At 36.6% G+C, this 14,354-nt stretch overlaps 1 protein-coding gene across 1 annotated transcript; it reads right to left on the reverse strand.

Annotated features, from left to right (window-relative positions):
• Window positions 1-13,640: 13,640 nt before the first annotated feature.
• Window positions 13,641-14,354, reverse strand: LOC102849584 (olfactory receptor 52A1-like; the record flags this gene model as incomplete). Its single annotated transcript, XM_006885681.1, has 1 exon — window positions 13,641-14,354. A coding segment is annotated over one exon (714 nt), but the record flags the coding sequence as incomplete, so codon positions are not given.

A 14,354-nucleotide genomic window follows, 5' to 3' on the forward strand; every position in this document is an offset into this window, starting at 1 on the left:
ATCAGACGCACCTTAGTCTCCAGAGAGACACCATTGCTCTTCAGTACTTTGGAGAGGTCCCTAACAGCAGACTTTCCCATGGCAATGCATCTTCTAATTTCCTGGCTACTGGTGCCAAGAGCATTGACTGTGGAGCCAAGCAAACTAAAGCTGTGAACAATGTCAGTCACTTCACCATCCATCCTGATGCTGCCAATTGGTCCAGTGGTGAGAATCTTTGTCTTCTTGACATTGAGCCTCAATCCATATAGGAGGCTGCAGTCAATCCTTGACCCTCTGCAGCAAGCGCTTTAGGTCCTCCTCAGTTTCAGCAAGCAGGGTTGTGTCATCTGCATATCGCAGATTGTTGATAGACCTTCCACCAATCTTGACCCCACATTTCTCCTCATAGAGCCTAGCCTCCCAGATAATCTGTTCTGCATACAGGTTGAAAAGGTATGGATGGAGACAGGACACATCCCTGGCATACGCCCTTCCTAATTTTGAACTCTGCAGTGTTTCCTTGCTCTGTTCTGACGACTGCCTCTTGGCTCAAGTATATAAATTCTTTTATAGGATTTATATAGTTGTTATTCTATGTTAAGATGCAGCATAGATAAAATGTATATTTCTTAGAAACACATATGAAAAAATATTTAGCATTGAAATAGTCCCTTATAAGAATTGCTGTTAGGTGCTGTTGAGTTGAGTACAACTCATAGCGACCCTGTGAACAAAAGACCTGAGCCCTGTTCTATCTTACATCATCCTCACAATTCCTGACACACAAGAGCCTAATTGAAACAGTCACCAAGTCAGTCTACTTTTTGAGGGTCTTCATCTCCGCTGACCCTCCAACCTTCCCAGCAACATGTCCTTCTCCAAGGATTAGTCTCTCCTAGCAACACACCCACATTATGTGAATGGAAGGCTCATCACTTTTGCCTCCAAAGAACACTCCAGCTGCACCAAGAGATATCTGTTGTTTTCTTGAATGCCCATGGGATGTTCAGTGCTCCTCTTCAAGACCGAAGCTCAAAGGAGTCAAATCTTTTTCTGTAATCCTTGTTCGTTGTTCAGCTCTCAGATGCATAGCAAGTAATAAGAAAGATCACAGCTCGAATCAGATGCACCTTAGTTCTCAAACTGACATCATTACTCCTCAGTAATTTGGACAGATCCCTAATCGCTGATTTTCCCAGTGAAATGCATTTCCTTATTTCCTGACTGCTGGTCCCAAGGATGTTCATTGTGGATCCAAGAAAGATAAAGCTGTTAACAGTTTCAATCTCTCCATCATGTTGCTTTCTGCCTATTGGTCCAGAGGTTAAGAATATTTTTCTACTTGATATTGGGATGCAATTCATGCTGAAGGCTGCATTCCTCCATCTTCTGCCACAAGTGCTTTAAGTCCTCCTCACTTTTAGCAAGCAAGGTTGTGCCATCTGCATAAAACATATTATTGATGTTTCTTCTTCCAATCTTGATGCCTCACTCCTCTTCATAGAGTCCACCTTCTTGGATAATTTGCTCAACATAAATATTTAATAGGTATGGAGAGAGAATATAACCCTGACACACTCCCTTCTCAATTTTAAACCATGCAGTCTTTCCCTGTTCACACAACAGCCTCTTAGTCCAGGTGTAGGTTCCACACGAGCACAATTAAGTATTCTAGGTTTTCCATTGTTCTCAATGTCAGCCACAACTTGTTATGATTCACACAGTGAACTGCCTTTGTATAGTGAATAAAGTACAAATAGATAGATGTTTTTCTCATATTCCTTACTTTCAGCCAGGATCCATCTGACAACAGCTATGATATCCCTGGTGACACAATCTTGTCTAAATCCTGCTTGAACTTCTGGCAGTTTCCTATGTACTTGTTCTAGACATTTCTTAATGCTCCTCAGCAGCATTTTGCTTGCATGTGATGTTAATGATATAGTTCTATATTTTCCACATTTATTACATCACTTTCTTGGCAATGGGATCAAATATGGACCTCTTCCATTTGTTGGCCAGTTGTCCTCCAAATCTCCTACCAAGGACTAGTGAACTCATCCAAGGCTGCATCCGTTAATTGAAGCAAGTCCATTGATATCTCATCGATTCCTGGGGTCTTATTTTTGCCAGTGCCTTCAATGCAGCTTCTACTTCCTCCCTCATTACCATTAGCTCCTTTTTATATGGTGCTTCCTGGAATTTTTCTGTGTCAATCAATTCTTTCTGATACAGTGATTCCATATATTCCCTCCATCTTCTTTTGATGCTTTCTGGTTCACTGAATATATTGCCTGTAGCATCTTTCAATATTGCAACACAGGCTTAAATTTGTTTTTCAGTTCTCTCAGCTTGAGAAATGCAGAGCAAATTCTTTCCTTTTTATTCTCCAATTCCAGCTCTCTGCACATTCCATTATAATACTTTTCTTTGTCCTCCCAAGCTGCCCTTTAAAATCTTCTATTCGGCTCTTTCACTTTGAAATGTTTTCCTTCTGTTTTGACTTCTCAACACGCCAGTGCAATCTTTAGTGTCTCTTCTGATTTCAATTGCATTTTTTTTCCTCCTCCATTTTGTAATGATCTTTTGCTTTCATCATGGATGATGTCCTTGATATCATCCCACAACTCATTTCGTCTTTAGTCATTGGTGTTCAATACCTCAAAACCTATTTTTGAGATTATCTTGAAATTCAGATAAAATTGGTTCAAGATCATATCTTGGTTCCTAAGGACTTATTTTAATTTTCTTTGGCCTTGATTTGAACTTGCATATGAATAAATGATTAACTGACCCACAGTAGCTCCTGGCTTAGTTTTTGGTGTGTGTGTGTGTTTTTTTTTTTATTCTTATTTATTTACAAAATTCCAATGTATTGTTTTCAAGAACAAATTATTTCAATTTCCTTCACCCTCCCACCCGTCAAATTGTACAACCTAATGATTAATCCCCTCTCCCCCTGCACATCCTCATCCCTCTGCTTCCACACTTTCCCAACCCTCTTGAATCCTTATACTTATTCTACAATAGTGGTTTTATACAACTGCTGATACTGAGTTTCTTTAGTAATTTCTTCCACAAATGTAGTCAATCTGACTCCTATGAAGCCCATCAGCTGAGATCCCTCTGTAAAGTCAACATTTGTGTTTTCTTAAAAAGGTATGTTCAGTGAATAAATCATTATAAATACAAATTCAATTATTCTATTTCCACCCTGATTTCTATTGCCAAGTCCATATTTTACAACTACTCTTCCTTCTTCACTGTTTTCTACTTTTGTCACATAATTTATCTTTGAAATCAAAGAACTTTAGAGAATGAAATAGGTATAAGTCATTAAAGAGACTATCCGAAGATGAAGAGTTTCTCTGCCTATAAGGGTAAAGAAGGAAATTTGGAATAGATAAAGAAGATCTTAAATAACATGTAAGAAAGACCTTGCAGAGATCAATTCTAGTATTGCAAAAACTGGGAAGTATGAATAAATCAATCTTTCATACTGTTATTAAAGCAGTCTTGTTTTACATATTTAATGAATTCTAGAATGAGAGTTAAAATATGCCACAAGTGCTATTTCTTCCATGTATAGATCAGGGGGGTGGGGGTGAGCTTGCCCTTAAACTCAGACTTATCTGGGCTGATGTGAATGCCAAATACAGCAAGTATTCAGTCATGTGCCAGTAAGTTGATGATTAAAGGCCAAGCTAAGACATATATTCTAACTGGAGTGAGGAGTTACTGGCTTTAAGACCAAAGAACAACAGGCCAACAGACTTTGTTCCTCATTCATTCTGCCAAATCTCTTAAGAGTTTCTGCCAAGCCAGAGATGTACAGTTCAACTCTACCAGCTTTTCTATGGAAGAAAGATAGGCAGCTTTTATTCACTGCTTCTGAAAACTCACTCAAAGGTCAGCTATGAGTCATTTCTGACTAGATAGTACATAACAACATCTATGATATAAATCAGATACACACCTAGTTAACTGCCAACTCACAGGGTTAAACGAATCTGTAGCAATGAAGCTAAATTCTCAGTTCAATAAACACTTTGTAATGATTCAGTGTTTTGCATATGCGGAGTTGACTCCTAACCCACCAGAGTGCCAACTCAGGGAGAATCACCTACGAGGTCAGCTCTCATCTGAAGCCATAAAGTGTCTGTATCTCATTGTTGCTGAGTTGGAACTAACTAATAACAGATCCTCTAACGGGTTTTCACAAACAGTAAATAACATGGGAGGAGATTGCCCATTTTTCTTCTGAGAAGAAGTTGGTTGATTTGAACTGCCTGCCTTGGGTTGGGGGTGCAAGTCTTTACCCACTGCTGTTGTTATGCGCCATCAGGAGCAACACATAGCTGACCTTCCAGTTGTCTTTTAGATGAGCAGGCTGGTGGATTGAAATCTCTCCTTTTGAATGGTAGTGCAGCTTCTTGCCACTGGGCCTCTGTAGTTCGCTAGAGTACCAGAAATACTACCATAGAACAGTTAAACTTCAAAATCATATGCAATAAAGAGGGTAAAAATTTTATGATACTTTGTGGACAACAGAAGTGATGGAGAAGAAACAGAAAGATAATACCTGACTCTGCACAAAACGTTTCTTGGCTGGGATCCTTGCTCTGGTGTACTTTATACCAAAATACAACCAATCCTCTGGTAGCACCTAGTAAGAAACTTTAGAGAGCTTTGTAGACTTAGAAAATTCTCCAAAATGTGGGACCTTTAATGTTTTTTAAACTCAATGTAGAAAAACAAGTCACATTTTGTTAGTTTGTAACTTAAAATACAATTATGCTATAGAATTTGATGAAATGCAAACTTTAATAATTATATAGATATATTTTTCATTTTTATTAAAAGCATAAAACTGGGTTATTTGTGAAAACCCCTTCGTCCAGTGCTTCAGCCCACCTGTGATACCTACAAGTGTGGTAACTTCTCCCTTGGTTTTAGGAGACCATATTTTTCTACTCTGTATATGTGCCTGTCCCTACCCTTAGCCCTATCAGGTCCAGTTGTTCTGCCCTTCATCTTTAGTTGGTGTCCCGATACTCCTATCATATCTTAATAGCATCTCCATTCTTTGGTCAGAGTTGGCAAAGACCTGACTCTGAAATCTAGGAAACTGTGACCCTGCCCTTAATAATCTATGAATTTATCACCCTTTGGTCTCTGAGTTACTCCATAGATGGTTCTTTTCTTTCCTTAAAGGGCAACAGATGGTAGCACCTTTAACTTGTTTCTTGTCAAGACGCAGGCAGCATTCTTTGCTTTCATTCCTTCTCTGTCCTTTTCAGTCTAAGATTTGGGGCTTTCTGCTGCGGTAGTTGGTTAAACACACTTCTCATATGCTTTATTTCCTGAACAAAAGATTATGTCACAATATCCTTGGAAATAATTTTAGGACATGTGACCTGAGTTTGTACAATAGACTTCTATAATATTTTTTATTTCCATTTTGCATTTTCAGTTACTTTTTTTCAGCACAACTCTTTTCATTCACATTTTACTGTAATAAGGAAAAACCACGTGGTCCGTTGAAGATTTTGCTTAGAAATATCCTCAACTAGATATCCCAGTTTGTCATCACTTACAAATTTAACTTTTCACCAAGCATTTGAACATAATTCAGACATGTTAGTCTCCAGTACTTAAAAATATCACTCTTCATCCATTACCCATTCACAAATTTTATTTTTTTTAAATATTCTCTTATTTAACGTACACATTTTTAGCAACATTCTCTTGTTGGCACCTTATATATTTTCTAGGATGATAGAGAATTGTTCTTTAGCTCTCTCTACTTCCTTCAGAACCCTCCTAGAGTTGCCTTTATTGTCCCTAATTCTACAAACTGTCTTTCCTCAGAAACCTTGGTTTTCACTCTTCATCAAGAAATCAATCTTTGCCTTCTAGTTGCCTCCTATTCAGAACTAACCTTATGTTAGGTTTCTTTGGGGTATTCTGGGGTTACTGAGCATCACATCAGGATGGTAGGTTTCTTTGGGGCGTTCTGGAGTTACTGAACATCAACACATCAGGTAATTCTACATCTGCAATGTCTTGTCCTTTTGGATTTGAGAATACCAAAAGGAGGAACATTCTTTAACCTTTGTAGGAAGCATATTGCTGTGAATATGAACTCTCACCAAAGCTAAACAAATGCCTGACATAGCTCTGCTTCCATATTATGTTTTAGATACCACCTAATTTATTATTTTCCATGTTTGTTGATATGGTTATCTCTTGCCTCTCAAGTTGCTCTTTTTGCCTTCTTTATGTAAATTGAACTTTTATTATATTTTGTTGTTATTGTTGTTGCTGCTTGGGCCTGGTTCTAATTGTTTTGGGTCAAACATTCTTCTAAGTGTTCTAGCACTGGTCTGTCCATTTTCTGTAGAGGTAACTCGTGGCTGCTGAAATGCTAAACACTGTGACACTGACGTATCAAATGTGAGAATGGTTATCCACGGTGGACGATGTTTGGTGAGACTCCCCGATTAAAACAAGCTAGGAAGCAGGAGTGGCATCCACTTCGGAAATAGCTTGCATCCTATGAACTTGGAGAAATGATGAAAGTTATACACAAGTGTTCAGATCTTTTGTTCATAGGGTCACTATGAGTTGTCCACAACTCAATGGCACTTAACAACAACAACACTGGCACATGCTAACTAGTGAGTAGAAAATGATATAGCGACACCAGAGGAGAAAAGGGGGATCTCGGGATGCTCCACAGTAAGGAACTGTGCTGCCAAACTTATGTAAAGGCATGTGGCTCAGATCCACAATTGCTCTGCAGGAGAAAATGGGCAATATCCCACGTGATGGACTGCCTCTATGAGCTGGTTTCAACTCAACAGTATACAAAAGAATTGTCTTCCAGTTTTGATGGTATCATTCTAAAGTCCTATTAGGGCAAGCTCTGGTGACCTAGTGGCAAAAAGCTGAACTATAATCCCAGAGATATGTGTTTCAAATCCACCAGATGCTCTGCTGAAGAAGGAGGAACAATCCCCTCCTGTACCAGAAAGATCTGATTTGATGGTACACACATTAATAATAATAATAAAATTTAAAAATAAAAAAAAGTCTCGTTAGATGCCTTTCTTCAGGCTTCAACCATGCTTGCAGCCATGTTTCTGCAATGCTTCAGAGCTGAAGGATTGCAAAAGCATCATCCAGCAAAAGCTTCCCCCAGGAATCCTCCATTAGCATTTTTGCAGTGGAATGATTAAAGTTAGATATTTTCCAATCAAAAGCATTCTGGAACACTACAGGGACTTCTCCTGAGCCAAAACTACAGTGATTTCTCTGTTTTCCAGTGATCTTTGGCTATGAATTCTCCAATGAGTTCTGGATTTTAGACTTGGAAGTAGTAGAAAAAGAACTTCGTTCTTATGAATGTTTCTTAGTACTGAATACAGTGACTATCTCTTTTTAATACTTGCTATTCCTATGGTCTATAAATACCTTTACTTCTCATTAAGAAATGAGAAGTCAATCATTGTTAATACCAGTCTCATTCATAGTTATGCATTCTTGATACTAATAGTCTTTTCTTCCCATTTTTATCTGGCATTCTGTCTCCTGATTACAATCAAACTGATACAAAAGCATTTGTATAAATGTGAGTGAATCTTTAATAGATATTTTGAATCTTTTACATAATTATTTAGTTAATAAATTCAGATAAGGTTACTGCTAATGAAGCCTGTAAATGACTTTTCTTTGAATTCTCATTCATACCTCTAATTAAAAGAGCTGCCTAGGAATAGTATGCTTCTGTTGCTTTTGTTAAGTCTAGAACAACTTATGGGGACCCTATGAACAACAGATATGAACCCTGCCCTGTTCAGTGTCTTGCTTTCCATCTCTGCCATTCTATAGTCCATTGTTACAGTCACTGTGTCAATCCATCTTATTGAGGATCTTCGTCTCCTTTCCAAAAATGATGTGTTCTGATGTTTTGCTTTGTTTTTGTCCAATGACTGGTCTCTCTTAACAATATGTATAAAGTATGTAAGATGAAGAACATCCTGACTACACTTGCTTTAAGATATATTTGTTTGTTCTCTTAGCAGTATATGAGGGATTTAGTGCTCTTCTCCAGCGCTACAGCTCCAAAGCATTGACTCTTCTGTTTTGATTCATTTCCCAACTCTCAAATGCATAGCAAGTAATTTAAAAGACCATGCTTTGGATTAGGGTCACCTTACTCTTTAAACTGACATTCTTGCTCTTCAAAATTTTGGAAAGCTCCCTGACTGCAGACTTTCCCAGTGCAACTCAGCTCTTGAATTCCTGGCTGCTGCTCGTCAAGATATTGATGGTGGATAAAAGTAAAAGGAAACCATTGACAATTTCTATCTTTACTCCATCTGTCAGAATGTTGTCTATTGGTCCAGTGGTGAGGACTTTTGTTTTCTTGATGTTAAGATACAATTCAGGCTGAAAAACTGTAGTTGCAACAAGCTCCTCCAGTCATCCTCACTTTTCTGCAAGCGAGGTTGAGTCATCTGCAAAATTCAAGTTGTTGATAAGTTTTTCTCCAATCCTGATGTTACATTCTTCATCATAAGTTTAGCTTTTCAGACTATTTGTTTGGCATAAAGATTAAGCAGGTATGGAGAAAAGATACTCTCCTGCTGCACTTTCACGATTTTAAATGCTGCAGTGTTCCCTTGCTCTGTTTAAACAATGTAGCTTACATGTCTAGGTATAGGTATCACATAAGCACAATTAAGTGTTCTGGGATTCCCACTTTTCTCAATGTTATTAATAATTTGTTACAATCCACATAGTCTTTGCATAGTTAGTAAACTAAAATAAGAAAATATTAGATATTTAAAGGCTAATTAAGAAAAAGGGAGAGAAAATTGAGTGCCTCTGAAAGCAGCAGTGGCATGCACTTCCTAAAGAACATGCCTCTGGAACTCTATGAACTTTGAGAAATGATGATAGCTATAGAAAAGCTTCAGGTCTTTTGTTCATAGAGTCGCTATGAGTCATGCTCTGCTAGATGGCAATCAATAGCAACAACAACAACAACAACAGTGCTTTCTGTACTGAAATGCTTCTAATTATGAGTAAGGAAAATAAAGCTAACCTATTACAGTGTTTTTCCTTGACTAGTGAAAAGGAAAGGGAGCTCTGGTGACTTAGCGGTAAGGAATTGCACTGCCACTGAAAAGGTACATAGTTTGAATCTATCAGGTGCTCTACGGGAGAAAGATGGGCTGTAGCCTCCCTTGTGATTTACTGTCTTTAAAAAAACTGCTGGAAGGTCAGCCTTGGGTCGAGTCCATAGCACAAAATAAACCCCAATAACTAAGAAGGTAAAGTCAGAATTAAAGGTGAAAAAACAGTGAAAGGTAAGGTTCAGGAGAGAAGAAAACCATAGAGAACAGAATTGCAAAATCTCTGTACTCTCTCTCATCAAGTACTCTCTCAACAACTGTGCAGCAGAAAAGTTTATAGGCTAAAAATCTCAGCAAGATTTCAACAATAATAGGATTATATAATAAAAATTTTGGATCTTGACAATACAGAGAAGGCTTTTTAAATATTATGATATCTTCAACATGATGGATTGATATGGTGACTATAGCAATGGGCTCGTGCATGTCTAAGATTGTGGGGATAGCTAGGATAGGGCAAGGGTTAGATCTGCTGTTCATAGAATCTCTGCGAGTCATAGAGAGAGCTCTGTAAATCTAGTGGATAGAAAGTGATGCTACCAAGCCAAAGTTGGGTGATTTTAATCTGCCTCCCTCAGGCCTGGTTTTAATTGTTTTTGGTCAAACATTCTTCTAAGTGGTATAGCACTGGTCTGTCAATTTGCTGTACAAAGGTAACTCACAGTTGCTGTGATGCTAAACACTGTGATACTGATGTGATGTGATATGATACTGATGTGATACTGATACTGATGTCAAATGTGATAATGGCTACCCATGGTGAACAGTGTTTGGTGGAACTCCTGATTAAAACAAGCTTGGAAGCAGGAATGGCATCCACTTTCGAAATAGCTTGCCTCTGGGTACTATATGAATGTGGAGAAACAATGAAAGTTGTACAACTGCTGAGGTCTTTCGTTCATTGGGTGGCTTTGAGTTATCTACAACTTGACAGCACTTAACAACAACTATTATCCTAGCAAAATCTATCTGAGAATTAGTAATTTGAGAAATATTAAACTTCTCTGTTGAGATAACAATGTAGGAAGAGTTTTGTCATAAGATTAGGTATTATTTGCATGACAAGTATCCAGAGTAAGAGCTGCATAGTAATGTGGACTGTGACGGTATTGTATAACAGTGAAAGATTTTCTTTATTCTTTTCAAAGAGAAAAGCGAACTGGGCAGCGTGGACAGGGATGACCAAATCCAGCCGGTCAAGATGAACAGGGTTGGACTGACAAGAAGCATGGATTAAAGAAATATTTTACACAAGCGAAAGATTAGGAGAGGTATACAGAAAAATTCTATAGTGCCGTGTTTATTCTCATCTGTTATTTTATACTCTTTCTACAGTGAATAGAAAAACAGCTCAGCTTCAAGGTTCACAATACATTTCATTCTGATTTAGGAGCCACCTGCTACTAGCAAGGCTGTTTGCTTTTTTAATCAGCACCAGGCAAGGCCATGAGAACTGAAGTATAAACAGAGTCTTTAGGGAAGGACATTCTATTCTCCACATCCCCACTTGGCCTTGGGGTACAAAGAAGGTTAAACCTGTCTCTGCTTCCCTTTAAACATCAAGCCATAATGATAAACAGATCTTCACTTTTGAACCTGGCACAAAATGGCGATTTGCAGAATATGGCTATAGTGTGGCTCACTACACAGGGAGGAAAACGTGCATTAATGAATGAATGGAAATCCAAGTTCTCTATAAACTTTCATTAAAATCTCAGTAAAAAATAAGATTAAGAACAAGACTTAAAGACAAGATCTGACAAATCCAAAGGCAGATTTCCAATTTGATGGTGGGGGGAGGAGGGGGAATGGAAGGAAATGGGAAAGATCTGGTGTGAAAAACAATGTAGTTGAACTTTGTACATAAGTATGAAATAAAATAAAGTAAAAAATGTAAAAAATATATTTCACTAGATCTCTTCACCAAAGAAAATTTAACTCTTATAAGTAAGTTATCATACAAAGAAGTTATAATTATTTATCAATACTTTTGAAAAAAATTATTTTCTACTTGTTTACATACAAAGTTCATAAAGTTTGTATACATTGTTTTTCACACCGGATCTTTCCCCTTTCCTTTACCCATGAGCCCCTCCACCCATCAAATTGTGTGACCCTATGATTAAACTCCTGTCTTCCCACCTTTTAGGAAGCAAGAGTGTCTTCCGCTTCCTACACTTGATCTTAGCCAAAAGGCCGGGAAGCGATTGTCTTCTGCTTCCTAAACAGCATGCTTCTGGAAACTTTTTGGCTCCTCATATCTATTCTACAATAATGGTCATTTATAATATTTGTCTATATGAAACTGAGTTAGTTCACTCAGCATAATGCTCTCCAGTCCCTCCCATTTTAGGTAGTAATTTATAAAATCATTGCTTCTGCATGCTACATAGTATTCCATTGTCTGAATGTACCATAATTTCTCAATCCATTCCATTGTGGTTAGGCATTTGGGCTGTTTCCATGTACTTGCTATGGGGAGTATCAATACATTTTTAATATTTACTGAAAATTATAAAACTTGTTAAAGGATCAAGTAAAAGAATCTAGTAGACTATATACATATATCTACAGATAAATCATAAAGTTAGATTATACATACTGAGATTAAAAGGTCAAAATTAATTTTTTAGAAAAAAATAGAGAATATCAACCATGACATTAAATAGATAAAACCTTGAAAATAGGAAAGATGTGTTTTATTATCTTCAAGAGAGTAGTAGCAATACTGATAGCTAGCTTTTCAACAATAGTGAAAAATAAAAAGCTGAGTGACAGAGAAATGGAATTTATAAAAAGAGGAAGAATCTATGATTTTATAATCATGAAATATTTCCAAAGGAAACACAAAATAGATATATTCTGGCATTCTTCTGAGTGTATTTACATATTTTAATATTTTATTTTTAGTTCACTATACTAATAATTCAGATACAATATAAACTAAGAATGATAAAAACAGATATTTTTGAACTCTTTCTGATAGTACAGGAAAAAAGATCACTATTTCACATAAATAAGAAGTGGAAGATAGTTAATAGACTGTCTTGAATGTCATAAATTTTAGTATTTCCTTATTATATATAATTAGGGAATTCTGGTGACGAGTAGTAAGAAACTATGCTAGTTTGCTAGCTACTCAATAAGGTCTTCCCATGCAGTTAAATGTCTCTGAAAATCTACTGGAGTGTCAGCTACGGGTTGACTCAACTTGAGGGCCCCCAGCAGCAAGAAGACATAATGGCCAAAAAGTTTACATTAGAGTATAACCTGTAGTTAATTAGTACTTATTATTTTTTTATTTAATTTGTTTGTGTCTGTTTTCATGATTGGTGTTGGTCTTACACCTTTATTAGTTTTATGGATTACAATTGTATTGTCCTCATAAGGTAAATCAAGAATTACTTTTTTTCTCTATGTATTCCTCAATAACTTTCAAGTTTGAATTTGTTTAAATGCTTGATAAAACTTGCATGTCAAATCTATGTCTCAAAAAGTTTTATTTCTGCTTTGCCATGAATTTGGATATGGTATTGTTATTTGGATATTTCAAGAAATGTGTTTCTTTTATTTAGGTTATTGATATTACAGGAAATAATTTATTGAAAGAATGAATTTTCATTTTAATGTTTGTAGTGTTTAGTGATATTTTCTATTTTATTACTTATTCTTGTCTTTTCTGACTTACATTTTTTCTATGTATTACTATTTCTGCCTTATCCTTAGTGTGTAGGTTTTTCTACTCTTATTTTATACTTCCATCCATTATGTTTGATCCTACTCTCTCCTTTTCTTCACTTCTGAAGGAAGTAGTTTAGCCCATTGGTTTACTTTATGCAAACAAAAATTAACAAAACCAGTTTCCATATAATACACAATTATCATGGAAACACAAAATGGATCTTACACTTGACCCATTTAAGAGATAATATAATTCTTAACATATTTTGAAAAAAAGTATGTCCTCCTACAATAACTTATTTAAATTTAAATTAAATTATAAAACTTATATAAAATCCTAAAGTTTAAGATATTAATCGACTGTCATTTTAAAATTCCATAAGCTAATAGGAAAAAAATTCACAGTAAGGTCCAAACATGTTGTAAATACAAGTAAAATTGCAGCAAGATTACTGCTTAAAGAGAAATTTACAAATTAAATCCACATATTTAAAGACAAATATGCTTTAAAATTTATAAAATGTCATATGATGAAATTTAAAAAATAGAAAAAAAATTTAAGGAAGGAAATGATAATGGTAACAACAGGGGAAAAGAATAAGTATGTATAGATTAAACTCACTATAATTTATATTATCCAAGATATAGTTGTGCAACAAATGCAAATTAGATTAATCATAATGACTGAGATTCCATGCTATAAACATGCAGTCTAACAAATTTCCATCTTTAGTAAATCACATATCATTACTATGACCACAAACTTTTGATGTGTTATTGAGATTTATTATTCAGAAGAAAAATCTGTGCCACCCGCTTGCAGATTACTTTATTTTTTATACCATAGACAATAGGGTTGAGTGCAGGCGGCACGAGTAGGTAGATGGTAGACAGAAGAATGTGGGTAGAGGGAACAACATGCCCAAAACGGTGGCTGAAGAATGAGAAGAAAGCAAGAATATAAAACTCAAGAAAGACAAACATATGTGGCACACAGGTGTTAAAAGCTTTGAGCCGTGCCTCTTTTTGAGGTAGAAGAAAAACAGCCTTGAAAATAAGGACATAGGAAACAAGGATAAAAACCATGTCAAATCCCAGGATCGTAAAGCCAACAAAGAGACCACATATTTTATTGACACGAATGTCTTCTGCAGCCAGCTTGACCACAGCCATGTGCTCACAGTAAGAATGAGCAATTACAGTCGAATGGAAAAGATGAAGTCTTTTGATTAGAATGGGTAGGAGACCAACCAGCACTGTTGCCCTGATGGCCACCACCACCATCATCCAAACCAGCACAGAAGGTGTAAGGATAGATGTGTGTCTTAACGGGTCACAGATAGCAACATAGCGGTCAAAGGCCATTGCCAGCAGGATACCAGATTCCATGCACTGTAAAGTGTGGATGAAGAAGAGCTGAACTAAACAGGCATTAAAGGCCATGGAGAAAGAGGCAAACCAGAAGATAGCCAACATCTTGGGAGCAAT

The sequence above is a fragment of the Elephantulus edwardii genome, unplaced genomic scaffold, assembly GCF_000299155.1.
Source record: "Elephantulus edwardii isolate Elephantulus edwardi_28Jun2011 unplaced genomic scaffold, EleEdw1.0 scaffold00044, whole genome shotgun sequence".
NCBI lineage: Eukaryota > Metazoa > Chordata > Mammalia > Macroscelidea > Macroscelididae > Elephantulus > Elephantulus edwardii.